Source organism: Prinia subflava, chromosome Z, assembly GCF_021018805.1.
Source record: "Prinia subflava isolate CZ2003 ecotype Zambia chromosome Z, Cam_Psub_1.2, whole genome shotgun sequence".
NCBI lineage: Eukaryota > Metazoa > Chordata > Aves > Passeriformes > Cisticolidae > Prinia > Prinia subflava.
Genome location: NC_086283.1, coordinates 6,564,536 through 6,582,770, shown reverse-complemented (window position 1 = coordinate 6,582,770; position 18,235 = coordinate 6,564,536). Strand labels below are relative to the sequence as shown.

The window sequence follows — 18,235 nt, the reverse complement described above, 5'->3', positions numbered from 1 at the left end:
CCTGTATGGATAACCCCATCTCAAAACTCCACAGGTTTACTTGGTAGCCCTTTGCTGCAAACACTACCCACAGGAGTCTGGGGTGAGGTAGGTGGATGAACTTGTGTCGTCTCTGACTGTGAGACTGCCCATCATATACTGTGACTGGAAGAGAAATGCAGCTTGACAGAGAGCAGAAAACTTAGAGGAAGCAGCACAGTGTCCTCTGATTCAAATGTCTATGTGCAAACTGAACCTAGTTAAAATCAGTAGAGCCTTTTGAGATAATACACAAAAAATGCTTTTGCATATGCAACCTATCATACTGAAAAAGGTGCTTCCAGAAAGAAATTTGTCTTATGTTGAAACACACATCCCTTTTCTGCAAATCCATCTTACTATTGCTGAAAAGTAAATATTATTTCCTCTTTCTTGCTTTTTTTCTTCTGTCTTCTTCTTATGATTGCAATGGGCATCTCAATGAGATATATGGATATATATGTATGCTACTTGTTTTACACTGTTATACATACAGTGTTTCCAACCAGCTCCCTGAGATATGAACCTGGTAACTTAGTCTGATGTATAACTATCCCAGGAAATCTAAATCATGAGTGTAAGTCATGGATGGAAGCAAAACTGCACTGTCTTCACAAGGTCTATAATAAACCATAGTGCTGCTGTTCACTTCATTAACTGCAAGATGTTGACTCATATTTTAGTAAGTAATCATGTGTTCAATTTTTTGTTGCTGTGCAGTTCTAGCCGATGTTCCCCATTTTTAACAACTAAATTTCTGTGGGTTTGCAGCAATTTAAGCAGCAGGAAACCAACGGATTCTGACACAGCAAGGCAAGTGGTGTCTGTCTCATTCTAGTTTTAATGCTGATGAATTGCTGTCCCCTAATTTGCTGAACTAAATTACCTGCTGAAAGGTAAAGTCTTATTTTTGCTGTACACCTAAACACAGTGACACCTGCAGTCTTTTTGGGGCTTAATAAGGGCATCCTCCGAAATGAAAGCTGGAGGGCTGCTCCTTTCCATTTAAACAACCTCTTCTTACACTAATAAGCCACGGATAAGAACAGATGAAGACTGACTTTCAAGTTGGCTTTCACATGTATATCGTAAGTATCCTTATCAAGAAACTGCTGGGGAGCTGTAAGTTTATAAAAATCAGGACTGAAAAAGCTAGGGATATTATGGGAAATTGGTTTCTACTTGGAGGAAGCAGACAGCCACAGCTTTCATAGTCTAGGGAGGAAGCACCGTACTCTTCATAATTGTATGCTAAGATGTGTATTGAAGAACGAAAGCTGCAGAATGGAGGCAGAACTTCTTACTGGCACAGCTGCTATAGCCTACCCTCCACTTCAGTAGCCATGGGTGTGTGACTGCCAATTATGCCACTCCTATTTGCCTACAGGTAGTTCAGAAAGCGGTACGGACCAGATTGCTTTTACTTCTTGACTTCTCTGCTGTGTATAATCACTGCAGTTTATTCCTGGGCTGGGACTGGTCTTATTCAGCTGGACATTGATCTACCTTCAGCCAAGCTGGAGTTGACCTCTAGAGACTAAAACATGTAGTTTTGGGTTGGTTATGCTTAATCAGTTTTCCTGAGACTTAAATGGGATTTTGACAGTGATGAGACCCTTCTTGTGCTTCCTGCATGGACATTTCTTCTCTAAAAATACACAAATGCATGTAAGAGAAAGAGAGAGAGGGTACTCACCTAGTTCAGGTGCTTTGCTTAGCACAAATGCATATGCCCAGAATTTGCTGACAGGTCCAATGTAAAAACTCTGGTCACACACTGACTGCTTCAGGCCTTTGGTCATCAAAATGTACAGCATATAAGCACCAGTTCGAACAGCACCGAATATACTTTAAAACAAAAAGAGAAAATTAGGAAAGGTCAGTGGGCATTCAAAATTTACATGCAATCATTCCAAATCATCATGAGGAAAAGGCCATAACTGTACTGAAATAGTAAGTTTGAGACAGTTTGAAAGCTGAAGAAACTCTGGTGAGTTACTCTAGTAACTCTAGGAAGTTACTTTGAACTCAGACCTGTAAACTGGACTGCAGCCACATCCCCATGTGAAAGTCTGGAATGGTAACATCAGTGTTTTTTGTTACCTTACCACAGGAATGATCCTTCAGTTTTCAGGAGCAAGGAAACATCTATTTCAGCTCAAAACAACATGCAGAGTTTTGATACTCATGGCTGGGCAAGAAATGAGTTGATAAAATGCTGTATTAACAACATAATCAGGACCAATTCACTCTTCTGGTTTCCTCAGAGTTTTCTCTCATCTCTCCCTGTATTTGTTACATCCACAGGAGCTTATTTAAGCACAGCCAAACTCAGGTAGGGCACACAGATTTTGATGAGGAATGGCAGTCAGAGCCAGTGTTTTGGTGCATATGCTTGACTTCATCCATTAACAGGTCATTGCTCACAGAAGAAACAGCTAGTTAAATCAAGCTGTAAACAGCAGATGCACCTTCACCTCATCAAAGTGAGATGCAAGGTAACAGTGTCCTGAAAATGAGAAACTTCAAGAGATTTGTAACAGTATTAATTAGTGCAATTACAGAGAGGATAGGTTGACATCCAGCTCTTATCAGGAACAAAGGCTTCTGTCTCACCAGCAAGGAACTCTGCAGAAGGGGTTTTGTCTCATTGTTTTATGGCAAGAACATGCCTGCCTGTTGTCTGCCACTGTAGCTTCGTGGCCCTATATAAGCTGTGATGAATTCTGGGTGAAGGAAGTAGCTTTCAAAAAGATATCAAGCAAAGACAGACACAAACTATTTTTGGGGTTGAATTTATCTTACTTTATGCCTACATCATACATCCTGATCCCTCTACCCAGCTCCATCTTATCTTCCCTCTAACTTCTTTGTGACCTTGACCTAACCTGGTTCCCCACTCTGCCCCACTGTCTTTTGTGATAATTACACAGCAGGCAAAACAAGCCACCTAAAACTGGTGTATAAACACATGTGGGTAATGCAAGCTACCATTTATGCAGTGTGTGAAAGAAGGAACAGTTCCTCTGAAGTTACAGATTCTCTGTTACTTGTCCTTGTCTTGTGAAGTCAGTACTCTCTACAAAACATATTTTAAAATCATCAAGGCAGCCCTAAAAGCTGAGTTCAATAGCAGGTTTTGTGGTACTTAGACTAGACAGTTCTAGTAAGCCTACTGCATATAAAAACTGCTACCTAACTGATATATAATATGCACAGAGTATTTAGATTTCCAAATCTGCAGCACTGATACAACCAGTCAAATCTGCCTGCTGCTAAGGAACAATGCAGCTTGCTCTCCCCTGTCCACTGCATGGAACATGCAGCCCAGAGGAGTGCCGCAGAGCCTGCTGCTCTTTGGGCTGTCAGTGGCATCACAGATGGGGCTCTACAGCCAGGTCACACCCATGGAGAAGTGCTGCATCCTGGCTCCTGCATCATCACCTTCTGATGCCTGAGGTTTCACTGCGCCATCAGGAAATTCAGACTGCGAGCACTTACGCAGCTACTATTATTATCTGCTATTTGCACAGTGGTATTTGCTCATTGGCTGTAGTGCCAGATAAGTCCTCTTGTGCTATGTGCAAGTAAAAAAAACACCCTGCTGTGGTTTTCAGGTGTGCTGAAGAAGTTTAGCTGAGTCTGTGTTTCCCATTAGCATTGCCCAAAGCAACGCACATATTCCCAGGTTTAGGTAATAGAGCCACTGCAGTCTCTCATGTTCACCCACCCCTGCATGCTGAGGAGACAGTGCAATGCTCTCAGCATCTATGCAGCTCATAGTGCATCCTCTCCATGTAGGGTCGTTTCCTCCCAGAAATGCTCTCTCAGCACACTTTTCTCATATCTTTCAGGCATCAGTCATTTTAACTCAGCAGAGAGTGCCAAAACCTGCAGGAGGAGTTTTGAAATGAGGTGCAACTCATTCTGTGTCTTCTCTTTGGTGTTTAAAACATGCTCCCTTTTTTTCTCAGGAGCTGCATTTCTCATTCCCAAGAAGACAGGAGATCCTGACAGAGATGTGATCTGATGACTTCCTGAGGCAGTGAACTCAGGCTAGCCAGGGCATGCTACTGCCTGCTCCAATGTTTTGGGTGGTTGCAAAACTGGGTGGAGGAAGATCAGGCAGAATACCTAATGATACACTAGTTCTCCCATTAGCAAGTATCTCAGTGCTGACATTAAAATCGGGGCAGAAAAGGAAACTTTAAATAATGAAATCAAATAGCTGCAAGTAATATGTCTTTATAAAGAAGCTGTAATGCTTTTCTACTGCTTCTAATTTTCTACTTTTCTAGTTGTTTGCTGTTTAAGTTTTAAAATCAAAGAGAATTCAGTGCCATGAACACAAATGGTAATGAGAAGAACACTTGTCTGAGCAACAGTCAAACAATGATATAACTGTGATTGGGGTATGGACAGCCAGGGATCTAACCTAGACTGGTAACAGGGCCACAGAGTCTGTGCCTGGTGGGGATTACAGCATGCCTTTACTGTGTTTGAGAATATACTGATGTAATTCTCCCTGTCTGTCCATTTAGCAGCTACTACAGAGCTCTCCTTAGAGCACACACACACTGATTCACACTCACACAGTTTTCTACAATTCCACAGGGCGGTGGCTTCCTCTAGTTCCATGACTCTTGAAGTGACCCCAGTTACAGCTCTACATAGTGTGACTCAGACTAATCTGCATTTTTTTTTAATCAGTAGAAACCAAGTTACATTTTCACATTAATTCACTGTGTAAGGCTTTATGCAAAAGAAGATAGCAAACTCCAAGTAACTGATTCAATTACCTAAATAGACACCATGAGCAGGTAGCTCCTTATGAGAAGGGCTGCATGCCAAAACACTACCTTGCCAACAAGTATGCACCACTTGAGACTGAAAAAGATCTAATACATGCCTGCAAATGTCTTGGAGCCAGAGAACTAAGGCTGCTTTTTGTGCCTCTGCCACTTAATCTTGTTTGTTCTGTAAGGTAAAATCAACTAAGAAATTTCTATCTTACAAAGACATGATGCGCAGCAGAGTGATGACATTGCTTACTCAGTAAATCACTTCTGCTTCATTCTGTCCTCAGCCTGCTCTCTGCTGTAGCTTTTGTAGGTATTGAAATGAACTGCTTACCAAAGCAGTCTGTCTGGTGGGAATCTGCAGGGATTTTCAAAATAAGGTAGCAGTGAATTACTGTACTATTACAGTCTTTTACAACTAGAGAGACTGATCATAAACAAACTGCACCATCTAATGCAGCTTTCTTATCTATTCAGGCTCAAACTGTCCTACATTCTCCTCCCTTCAGGCAGTGACTTCTCTAGTAAGGTGAAAAATGCCCAATTGATATTTTACTGTCCGTTGTATGATCAAAATATATCCACGAGTAAAATACAAACTAGTATTTCCCTCTCAAATTTGTTTTCAAACAGGGGTGACCCTGGCCACACGCCAGGTGCTCACTAAAGCTGCTCTATCAGTCCCCTTCACAACTGGACAGGGGACAGAAAATATATCAAAAGGCTCCTGGGCTGGCATCAAGGCACAGAGAGATCAGACAGATCACTCACCAGTTACCATAAAGGGCAAAACAGAGTCAACTTGTGGAAGTGACTTCATTACCAATCAAATTAGGGTAGCATGATGAGAAGTAAAGGCTAAATCTTAAAAACATTCCCCATCTTCTCTTCTTCCTGGGTTTAACTTTACTCCTGAACTCTCTACGTCCTCTCCCCCAGTGGCGAGGGGAGGAGGGGGATGAGGAATGGTCCTCCTGCTAACAACACCTGGCCACAGAAATCCAGTAATCAGATGCCCTCAAAACATATCCTACGCATGCGTTAGGTGCAGAATTAAGAAGGGCTGGAGAGCTGGCTGATGGGAAGACAAGGCAGGTGTTATTGTGTGAAGCCTATTGCTACTTTGTTGCTACTCTGTTGTCTCCATCCTACCTGCCAGGAGGGAGTGAAGTATTTGTCAAAAGCCCAAGTGAGTAGCAGGTACCTCAGGTCCAGCCCCAGCTGGTGTTGTAGCAGGCCCAGCTCCTTCTCACAATGGAGGTCACTGCCCATTTTTGCTAGGGCTGCTTTCTATGGAGACCCATCCCTGCACTTGGCTCTTGACACCTCTGGACACCCCATTCCAGAATCAACCCTGCCAAAAAGAGCAGGGAATGTGACTGCCAAATAAGAACAAATTTAGGAGTGCCGCACAGAATATAGCAGCATGTCCTAAAGGATAGTCACCCAGGGCAAAGTCTCTGCTCTGGTTTCAAAGAAACTTAATCAAACAAACCATGCAATCTGTATATGCAGTGCCCAGCTGGTTCAACCAGTTTCTGAGGTGTTGGACTACAGTGTGCTGTGGGTGTGCTGGGCTAGTCCAGCAGCGAGTCAGCCAGCCACCCAGACAGAGCTCCCACAGGTCCAGCTCCACTTCCCAGCCTGAGGCCCAGCTGGAAGAGAGAAAAAAATATTGATTCTGCCCCAACCTGCTTACATGGTGACTCACAGGAGTTCTGGCAGGTAAGTCTGTGCCCTGGAGGCACAAGACTATGGCAAAAAGCACAACATCCTCCTTTGTGAAAGCCACATTGAGCAGACAGTGGTCCTGGGAAAACAGCTGAGACAACCACACTGACACAGCCTGCTTGTACCATAACAGCAAGAAAAGAGGGGAAGCAGGTTCTTTAGTTGTTTGTTGACTTTTTTAGTTCTTATTTTAATTTTGTCATGTGAAATATTTACAGAGGGCACACTCTGAAATGTCTAAAGGGCATCAAGTGAAGATATGCAGCTTCCTACACCTTCCTTCATGAGAAATCAAAACATGTTCACCTTCCTGTTCGGGTCAGCAGCAGTACTTTGGCAGTCATTCCAAGCTTCCCTTCTGCTGCTGAAGAGTTATCTCATAACAATAAAATGGCCTTTCTGTGCCCTTCTGATTTAAATCCTACAGTTCTCAGGAAAGAGGAAGGAGTTGCAGTGCTCATGCTGGGTCAGCACAGGAGCGTGGGAAGTACAGCGACCCCTCAGTCTGTCAGTTCCAAAGCAGCAAGGCAGTCCTGAGAGCACACCTAGAGACAGCAGCATCTGTAAAAAGGGGCAGCAGAGTATTTCTGTGTTTAGTCAAGCAACAGAACACAGGCAAACTATGAACTGATACTGGGAAAATGCAGGGAGGAAGCATGTATAGGAAACAACTCTCAGAACTAATTTTCTTGATAAGAAATGCAGCCTCATCAAGCACTGCTGAGCTCCCCAACAGGACAGTTGTCAAAAGAGTAATGAAACTCAGGAGCTCCTGGTATTACCAAGCACCATGTGCCAAGGTGGGTGCACCTCCCTGTCAAAGAACATCACACACTATTCAGTTGTTCTTTTGCTGTGCTTTTTAACTAATTTTTAAAAATAAGTTTGTAAGAAAAGCAATTTTTCAACATGAGTGATAGGCTTGTTTTGCAGTTCTTGGGCAGTATTTAGAGTTTTTCTTCTCCACCTGGTAAAGGCGAGCTTCTTTCGAATCACTCTTTTTTTTTCTGTGGTCTGAGAGTACCAGCCCTTCAAAGATGTGCACCACAAAGATAACACAGCAGAGACAAGGCTAGGTGACAAATTTCTTATGAAGATTCTTAAGACAGATTTTGTTGCTGGAAATTAAGCTGCTTGTAGGAGATTTCTGTCTCCCTAAAGACCCTACTTTGGCTACACAAGAAAAAAAGATAGTTTTGGCTGGCTCAATAGACACTGGGGCACCTCCAGAGCATGCAGGCATTGAAGGAGGCACTTGCCAACCAGCAGAGGAAAGCTGGTTGGCAAGTATTATTTTTTCCTAGACGAGTACAGACAAAGTTGGCAGACCAGTGTTGGGAAATGTCATATTCCAGGGAGAAAGGACATGATGACAGGTCCTATCTAGCAAACAGGGCAGGAGTTCTGGCAGTATGCACTTGTGTGGTGACCACATACTAAATATATATTTACAGCTGTATTGTAGAAAGATAAACCTAAACTATTATCTGTGTAGACAGGTGAGGTAGTCAGATCACAGTGTGCTTGCTGCATTGCTATTGCTGTGGTGTTTCTACTGTCAGCCCAGTGGGAAAGAGGGAAGATTTAATGAACCATTGGCCTGCTCCTACTCTAAAATCAGTCCTTATATTTTGTGGTGGTTTCAGGTCCCCTAGGAGCAGAGTACTCTGTGAAACTGCTAACCTTAATGGCAGAAAGGGAAGATAGTCAAACAAAATTTTAGCAGTTAAATCAGAATGCTTATGGGAGTGTGCCCTCATCATCAGTAAAAAAAAAAAAAAAAACTGTGTTTTTTTTCAGTTCTTCCCAGGATGCAGCTATAGAGGTAATTTCTTTTTAAAGTTGAGCAATACCAAAAAGGAATGTCCAGGTTAAAGCATTTACCTGGGTAATGATAAATGAGGAAAGGATACACTACGATCTGGAGCTTATTCAAAGCTTATTGTTCCAAAAGTTTTTGTGGACAGATGTGCCAGACTGTTTCAAGGCTGGGAAATTAATTAAGACCACAAGAGTAGCCTCCTTAAGAGCCTGTCTGACAGAGACAGCATTCCTTCCTCCATGGAGAGGGGACGGTGAAAAACCTGGTCACACCCCAGCCTTCCAGTGTACTGAAGAAAGGGACAAGTGAGAAATAGATTTCCTGGCCAATTAGGTTTCCTTAAACTTTTGTGTTCACAGGCACATGTTTGCAGGGTATCACTGAGAAAGAATGTGGGTCCTGTGGGCCTCACTTTATGGGGGGCTGACATGTGCAGGAACATGGCAAAGGAGCAGCACAACCCACCAGAATTTGCAATTGTTTCGATCTGATTTCTGATACCCAAGCTGCTCTCCGGTGTTTGTGGATTGGTTAGATCTCATTGCAGCTGTTCCTCCACTTCTTTTTTTTTTTTTTAATGAATCACCTGTTAAGTCTTGTTGTGATGTTTTTTCCACTGATGGACATGTTCATCCACATCTGGTTGTCTCTGCAGGGGGAAGGGAGGAGCAGCACCAAGTTCACTGGGCAGTGTGTAACAATATGCTACGGTGCAGTATTAAAAAACAACAACAAAAAGTTGGATTTTCCAGATGGAACAAATCTTCTAAAAGAGAGAAGGAATCAATTATGCCTATGAAAACCTTAATATATAGTGCCACGAAAAGGTTGTCAGACCACTTAAATGTTATCTCAGATGTGACTCCTGTCTTAGTTTGTTCTTGATGGTATTCAATAAAATCTAAGTTACATAAATTCCATGAATTACCAAAAATCCTGGATCTTTCTGTATTTAAACTGATACATGGTTTCTTTAGAGTTATCTTGGACTGCAAAATCATAGTATTTGTACTGTACGGTGAAAAGCCAATCATTAAGCACAAATGAAATGTGACCAATGACTGAAAGCTATCATTTGACTGTTGTTCCACATAGTGACCTACATGGAATTAATGGCTCTTATTCTGATTTCACAGAGTTAATGAGATCTGTTGTTAAGTCACTGCAAAATAATGAGTCCTTGAAACTCACAGAAAAGTAGCCTGGAAAAGGATCTGGCACCCAACATCCTAAATGGTCAGTGTGACACAAGGGCAACCTACACGAAATAATAATTTGTATTAATAACTGACTAGAAGAACCAGCTTTGCAAGTCTGTGCCTAGTTATTAAAAATATTTTGCTAGGTTTGTGGGAGAGCATTTAACTTTCCAAATGAAATAAATCAGTTTCTTAGTGAAGGATACACAGAGATACAGTACTCACAAAAAAATCTGAAAAAGAATGGTACTGAGTATGGATCTGGTCACTCTTAACTCTAAATGTAGTATTTTTCAGGTGTTTTATAAGCATTTAAAAGACATGACTTCTGAACAGTGAGTTACCTTGAAATCCTAGAGACACTTGTTCAAATCACAACTGATGAACTCAGGCCAACTGTTATTTTGTAAGAAATGGCAAAGAAAATTAATGTAATTAGGCTATTGTTTCATTGTCTTTCAACATTTCCAAAGTGCTTTCAAGCAATGCCAAGGTTAGTGATGAAGAGGGAGCCCTGTTCTTGCAGAAAGATTTGTGTTTTAAGACATTTGTAAAGTATTTCTCTGTTTTACCTCCTAGAACTGATCCAGGTACATCCTCTGAAGGCTGTCTCCTCACTGAATTCACTTTAGATGAAAAAAACATCTCCATTCTCTCCACAGAGCAGACCTTCCTCTGCCATTTCAAAATCTTGGTCTTCTCTGCTTTCCAAAACCCAAGACCTACACCTCCAGCCAGGGCTGTTCCAGAGTTACCAACCTAAATAATATCCAGGCCAGCAACTGCTTTAGGTCAGACATTCCTGTGTGAAGAACTGCTAAGTACAATGCTGTTCATAGTAAGCTAGGGTCTATTCAGGTAACTTCTTTCTGACTTGTGTCTGTGTTGGCATCTCCAAGGTCCGCAACACTGTATGTTTCTGAATTCCTCCAGAACTTCATGGCCTTTACTCATGTGATCGCCTTGTAAGGTGGTTAAGCATAAAACCCATTTCAAAGACAGAGAGGTGAGTCAAACTGAAATTTAATTGTCCTGTCAAAAATCTGTGTCCGAGTTGCGATAAGAAATGATGTGCAACTTCATGAATCCAAGGCTGTGGGTTCAATCTCCATTATGGGTCATTTACTTAAGAGTTAGCCTTGACAATCCTTGTGGGTCCCCCCAGGTCAGTTTATTCTGTGAATCTGTGAGTTCTGGTTCAGTGCCCTTTCCATGAGATCTGTTTGATGCAAGCAGAAAGAGGTCTGAGATCATGCTGTATCATTGAAAACAGTATAGTTGAAAAAACAGTAAACACTCCAGTAGGAGAAATTTTCTTCAGAGTCCTTTGACTTACCGCAGATTTTATTTGCACTTTTTAAAGTTGTCATCTAAACCTTCAAGTTCAAAGCCCTTCATCTTAATTACCTAAGGTCCACCTATATCTTTCAAGATAAATAGTTCATAGACATAAAAGCTATTGGTTCACCTCTTAACAAAAATTCATTGCTTGTACATTTGATATTTTGGCAGCACACTTTCAAGATCTAAAAATACAGAGTGATGTGCAGAGACATACAGCGTAAATTTACAAAGCTGTGCTGTCCTAGAAACACCAACAGCTGAAAACGTTCTGACCTAGACTGAACACCAGATGTGCCTTCCACAGATGCAGTCAGACCCTTGTTTTCCCTCTCTTTTCCCTGAGGAAAATATGTTAGGCAAACACCAGGGTAGATTTGGCCTGACACAGCTGGACAGATGTCACAGAGAATGCAAACCTACAAAGTGAGTTTCAAGACCTCCATGCTTCCACCTCCTCCCCAGTCACACCTGCTGAGTCTGCACAGGACCAGACTGCAGCAACTGACCTTAACTGTAGGAGGAAATACTTGGATTTTCTCCCTAATGGAAATTTTGCAGTTGTTTTAACTACTGTAGTTGTTTTGCATCAGTGAACTCCAGAATAAAATTAGGTATGGATCAGAATCCATGAGGGGGTGCTTTGCTCCTTGTGATATCAGCAGATACAAAAGTGAGGTGGAAATTTTAATGCCAGTATTCTTAAAAATTCCTGTTCTCCTTTACTGATGCCTTCAATTGATAAAACTAAAAAAATGGAGGTTTAATCCTATTCAGCAGCAACAGAGTATGTGGGAAATCTGCTTTTAAAAGGCTTCTATCCAGCCAAGTCTATGAAGGAAAAGCCTGAAGATACAACCAATGTCAACTATGAACATAAAACAGAACCCTAAACTCTCACTGTAGAAAGAAAAAATCTGATTATTTTGAAGTCAATCTTTCAGAGGATGCAATGCTTCTTTTTGTATGTCTGGGATTCAGGATCACCACAACATTACTGAGCACCTAAGCTGAACTCCTTTCCACCCTACATGTGGGAAAAAAACCTCACACTAGCTATAATTTTCTCACAATTTCCTTTAAGAAAAGCAATTTTGGGCACAGATGTGAAAAAATGTTACCAAGTTTTCTCTGGTGCCAATGAACTATGGTAACTATTTACATGCTCATCCTATATCTAGCAATTTTAGTGTAAAACTAAAAACAAAGAAGGAAGTTTTTGCCACCATATTTTCCCCCTTGTTAACTGTGTTTAAACAACCATGTGCTCAGTTACTACAATTCAGTTGCAGAAGATAATAGAAAGCACAGGAACAACTCCCTCATGCCTGTGTCCTCCAAGGCTTAGCCTACAGATAAAATTATTCGGGACTATTATATATTCTCTTACAACAGCCTGGAAAAAGAAACAGAACAGGCTGTGGAACAAGCACCTTGGCTCCATGATACACTTTTTTCTTACGGTAACCGAACAACTTTAAAAGCACTTTTTCAAAAATTAACATAACAGTCATTTAAGAGCACTTATGTTAATCTAATTCTTTAAAAAGAAGACAGAACACATCCTTTTCAGCCCATATGTCTGAAAGGCTGCAAGGTATCTACAAAATGACTAAACCATTGTAATTAAGAGCTCAATTTTCACAAATGTTTCAGACTAGGAAATGTCTGACTTCCTAAACTGCCTGAAAGCTTGTGATGACTAATGCCTTTATTCTCATTTGCAATTTTATCTCTCCAGCTGAGAGAGGGAATGTACTATTAGAAATGTTAGTTTTCTTTCGAGAGGTCAGTGTGATTATTAGCAATGGACATTCTCTGTGGCTCTTCTCTGCTCTAAGCTCCTGTATCCATGCATCCCACAGTGAACTCCAGTCCTCTCCTGGTACAGCTATCCCACCCCTCCACCCGCAATGCCTCCAAGTGCCTTGCTGCCCACCCCTCTGTGCTGCTCTGGCTGGCTCCATGGCTGTGCCATTTACCTGGACTGGTGAATGATGCAGCTAAAATAGTCTCTCCTTCACTTATGACATGATTTCATTGCTCTCATTCATAGTGGGGAAAACGAAGACCAGGAAAGGCAGGAGCCTTTCCAGCCAGCCTTGGCACTAGAGAGTTCCAAACGTGCCGCTGTGCTCTGAGCAGCTACTCTGCTCTAGGAAGCCACCGAAAAGGAATTTAGGACAGTGGTTGGCATCTCTGCTGGGTCTTGTTCCAAATACACTCCTTTACATGGTAGAAGAAAATCCCAGGACTGACTCAAAAGCTCAGAAATACACAGTTAAGAATGCAGCAGGAACTGACCAATGCTGTATTAGGTACATTATGTTTATTACAAACCTATAATCCACAGCTCTTAATAACAGAAAAGGGTCCCTCCAGAACAGGCACAATTGCAAGGGCATGAGAACATCAAGAATTTAACAAGCCCAAACAGTAAAATCTTCCTTCTGATGTTTTGCTGCCCAGCTGCTCCTCAGCCTCTCCTCCTGACCATTTTCTGACTGGGAAGGAGAACACATCGATCCTGCAGTTCACCCACACACTTCTTTACTGGACTTGAAGGTGAAGGAGACTCATTCAGGGTGAAGTCCAAGCCATAGCAATGTTTAAAAAAAAGAGGTAGGGATAGGGGAAAATGAGAAATAACTTTTTTTCAGTATAGTGCTTGCTTATCCTAAAACCTGCTGGTTAGCAGTACTAGAAGTTTTTATAATGAGATTCTCTGGCTCTCAGGACCACGTGTGTGAGGACAGCTTGTGCTGATCTTTGCAGTTATTATCAATCTTTTTGGCAGAATACTTCTTGTTGTATAAACTCACACCTACTTTGAGGTTTGAGCTCAGTCCTATCAAAATCCCAAAGCAAATTTGAAAGAATTCCCCTTCCATTTCTAAAAAAGACCGCTACCACTGTACCAAGCACATAAGCTTTGCTTTTCAGACCTGTCTACTGCGCTGATCCAGATGCCTTTCTAAAAAGCTCTTCAATGCAAATCATTTGAGTTTTCACTTGAGACCAAAACCTGAAGCCAGGCCAGCTCAGACTGATTTAGAAATTGTGCAAATATTTTACATGGCTCCAAGAAATAATACATCATTTGTGCAGCTTTATAGACCCATAACCATATGCACGCATGCCTGAGTGGTGTTAGGATCCCATGTGATAAATTTTGGGGAAGGTAATGAGGTCTATTAAAGTGATGGCTCGCTCTGTGGTTTCCAAGAGAGAGCAGATACTGTGCATCTTGCATCAGCCTTTTTTTTTTTCTTCTTGGCAGTAAATCCCTCAGTGTGGGGCCACTCCCTTCAGCCCTTCCCTCTTGTTGGCAGATTTCTTAGTCACAAATCACCTGGCTCTCCAAGCCACTTCTTTGTCCTTTCTCTTGACAAAACCGTAAGGAAGACCAGACCTAACTTACTTCTTTCCCTCCTTAGGGACCTCATTATGCATACCCAAACAGTGATATCTCTGCAGGGCTCCCGATCAATGGACACTGTCATCTGGAGATTTTAATCACATTAACACCACAGCAGAGGAAAATCCATCTGACTCTCCCTTACTTAAGTGGCAAACTTAACAATTCTGCAAGTTGCTGCATCCACAACTTGTAAGGCTTATTTATTGTATATGTGGATAAAAATCAATCTACCACAAGTACTGCCTTCCACAGAGAAGGAAGTGACTTCCGCTACTACCTCTCCTCACAGAGCCTGAATAAATACAGTTTGATTCTCCAGATCTGCCTTCCTTATGACTGGGAAAAGCTATATTCAGACAATCCTGAGAGCAGAGCACAAAAAGAAATAATAAGTGAAGCTTTGTGTGTTGGTGGAAGAATTTCTGCTGCTTAAAAAGCACAGTAGGAAAAAAATAATGCTGGATCTAAATCCCTACCAGTAGTCTGTGCAACAGAGGGGAAGATAACTGGTGAAAGTGAAAAGAGTTATGCTTGCATGGAGAGCCTTACTCAGGGCACTCAGTAGCTATGAGAGGCCCGCTGGGTTTTGGCAGAGATAAGCAAGGAGCAATGGTCAGGCTGAAGGGCAGCTGCACTAATCATCACCCGAGGAACACCAGAGGGACACTCTTGTACTCACACACTGCTGAAAATCATGTAACTGTTTTCTTACAGAGAATGAAAAATAATTTTCCAGCTCTACCCACACATCCCTGTATCGCCTCTGATTTCCAGAGAGTGAGTTACAAGCTAATCAATAATAAATACTTATCACCTGGTTTTACCCTCTTCAGTGTGCTGCTACCTGACATTGCTTCCTGGTGATTTGGCACATGGAGGGCCAAAACTTGCAGGAACAATATTTCTTGATGGAAGCTGTTACTTCTCCAGCAATACCATCACTAAATAATAACTGGACTTTTTGAGGCAGCTGAAATTCCCTGGCAACCTGTGATGGCTGCAAAACATCAATGAGATGGTTTTTCTTTCAAGAAGTATTTCCTAGTTTTTGGATATTTATTTCAACAAGTTTGGACTGTGGCTCAACTACTAAAAAGAAAACGAAATCAATTTTCAACTTAAGCCTTGTGCTTGGTGCAAAATCTCATAGGAATTAAGGAATCCATCTGAGGATTTCTAAAGTAGCCCACGAGGATTCATAAGCACAGTGTGCCTCTTCAGCAATCCTTAATGAATGCGTCAGGAGCATTTGCACTTGTTCCTGTGTTGTTACTGAAATTATTCTCAGCATCCAACATCATCTCAAGGCAATCTTAGAGTAAGTATAGAATTGCAATGATTTAAATGACAATCCAAAAAAGTGGCATTATCTAGTTCTGCAGGATAAATTAAAGATACTTACAGGATCAAAAGTATCAAGTTGGCAGAGTAACTGTCATGTATAGCACTGAATTGTATGTATTCAGGAGTTTGAAATGATCCTATGCAAATAAAGCCAAACAGTAATAAAGTAAAAGATTTAGCAAAGAATCAAGCCAACGAATGAACCCAGCCACGAGTAAAGCTGTAAAAATGGGAGATAACAAAGTAAGAAAAATCTAAGTTACAGGGAAACACTAGCATTTGACAGAATAAAGGAGGCTTAAAGAAGATGGAACTTATAATACAACTGTAATGAGCTACTCAGATCCATAAATTAAATACCAATTGCTGGCCTGGAGCCACTGATCTTCTTTTCCATTCTGTCCTCAGTGGAGTGATATTCCTGCAAGCACCTAGAGAAGGTCACATCTCAGGGATTTGCCTACAATTGGCAAATAATTTATTTTTCTTTTTTAATTCAGCAACCTAGGGGGAGGATGCTGAATGACACGGGCAGAAGGAGACACGTTTGTTTAGAAACGGTGACTCTGCTAAACCACGGGCCGACACCCGCTCGCAGCCAAGCCCTGCGTGCAAGCACTGCTGGGTCTGGCCGTGCTTATTAACAGCTCGTCTGCAAACCAAGTGTTGGATTTGATAGGTCATACAAGTTAACACCTCCAGTGTTGTATTCCTGCTGTCTCCAACAAGCACAAGCTGTCGGGGACTTACTCAGAAAAAAACACATGGAGACACCAGCTCCCCAGGGAATTTCTGCATGGGCAGGCCCTTTTACCATGCTCACGAACCAAGTATTGAGGCTGAGTAAAATACAGAAGTGCCACACGGGCAGAGAAGAGAGGTTTGATGGATTCCTTATTAATTAATTGTATAGGTTCTCTCTAGTACAGTTCCCTGCTAAAGCCACAGACAGATGTTCTTTATTCTTCAAATGCACACTGGTCCCTGTATAAAATTGAGTTTTCCTCTCAGGGGCTTTGCTTTGGGTATTATTCATGCTGGGTGGTGGGTGACCTGTGAGGGCTCCTCTGGGCTGGGACAGGGTGAGCTCATGAGAAAGGTGTAATTCAATGAGTGTCAACACACTCATTGACTGTAAAAGAGAGGGGAAGGAACAGGGGCAAAATGAGCACAACAACACCTTCCAAATGATGCACTGAATTCACTTTGCTAAGACATTCATTTTCCAGCAATAAAGACAAGCACGCTAAGTCAGAGAAAAAGAAAAGGTTTTAGAGAAAGGAGACCCAGCTTAGCACTGAGAAAAGAGATTTTTACAATAATTTTTAGACAGTCCTATCCATATCTCCTGTAAAGTAGAATCAGCCAGGTATCACAGTGACTCCTTGGTTTACTTTTAGCTAGGCCAGAGTAGGTAAAAACAGTAAAATCACATTACATTCAAAATTACTTTGATGGGCACAGGACTCCCTCCACAGGAGTAACAGCAGAGTGAACAAAGGAGTGAGATTTTAGAAGATGAGTACAGCATTTTGCCACATGGCATCAGTTACAAGTCTGGGAATAAGGATAGTTAGAATAAATAAGGTAGATATTGAAGATACAGCTTCTTAGTCTGTGTATTTTTATCACCTCTACACAATTTTTTAATGCCAGCTAGCATTTGTTTTGCGCTGCATGAATTCACTCTACACGTTACTGTTTGTATTTTCCTACTGGTACTACAATAACTTACAGAAAAGAAACTTTTCTTCTTAAACTGTTAAATCTTATCCAGTGAATTTTTGTCTTCTCTCTAATCATTCTGAATTTCTGCTGTTCACCCAACATTCAACTTTGTTTCCAAAACAGTAATTAAAAAGATGTTTCTTTATCTGTTACGTAAGAAAACCAGGTAAATATGTGAAGATGAACAAGGTCCTATAGAAATAAATTGTTAAGTAGGTGTATATTAAGACTTTTACTGAGAAACATCCTGAGAATATGCATTAATGCTTTACAAATATAGGGAATGCTTCACTTTGAAATAATTTCCTTTTAAATTTATAAGTGAGAAGATTATTAATTCACCTTAAATGCTGCTCATTAATTTTAACGTTATTTGGCAAACATTCCTCTTTTCAGTAATTATTTTTCTCTTTGAATGTACTGTCAGGACCTCATAAAATTTCAGAGTATTCCAAGATTTTGATGGGTTGCCCAGCAACATATGAAATTAAGTTGTGTTTAAATCTCCATGGCAAGTATTAGTGAATAGCAGTTCTTACGATGGGACATAAATCTCAATCATCTTCCACCAATTTTCCTACTTACATGCATGATAACTAGAATGTATTTCAGAGTCACAAATCCAAGCAACTGAAATCTTATCTTTAAAGGTATGTTTTGTATCTTCTGTTTAATTCAGCTAAGAGCTGAGCTCTTCACATGAAGGCATGTCTCGGACTACCTTGTCAGGAGCCCTCTGTGGCTGCAAACCCCTCTACACGTGCTGCTGTGCCTCCCAGTAGCAAATCAGTCAACACCAGTTCTGTAAAGGCAAAGTGAGTCACCTTCCTTT

At 41.3% G+C, this 18,235-nt stretch overlaps 1 protein-coding gene across 1 annotated transcript in view; it reads right to left on the bottom strand.

Moving 5' to 3' along the window:
- The window catches only part of ELOVL6 (ELOVL fatty acid elongase 6), a 79,647-nt gene that overhangs the window by 6,442 nt on the left and 54,970 nt on the right, over positions 1–18,235 (bottom strand). Inside the window, exon 3 of the mRNA XM_063421962.1 lies at positions 1,715–1,866. Within this exon, the coding sequence (XP_063278032.1) occupies positions 1,715–1,866 (152 nt within the window). The remainder of the gene's footprint in view (positions 1–1,714; positions 1,867–18,235) is intronic.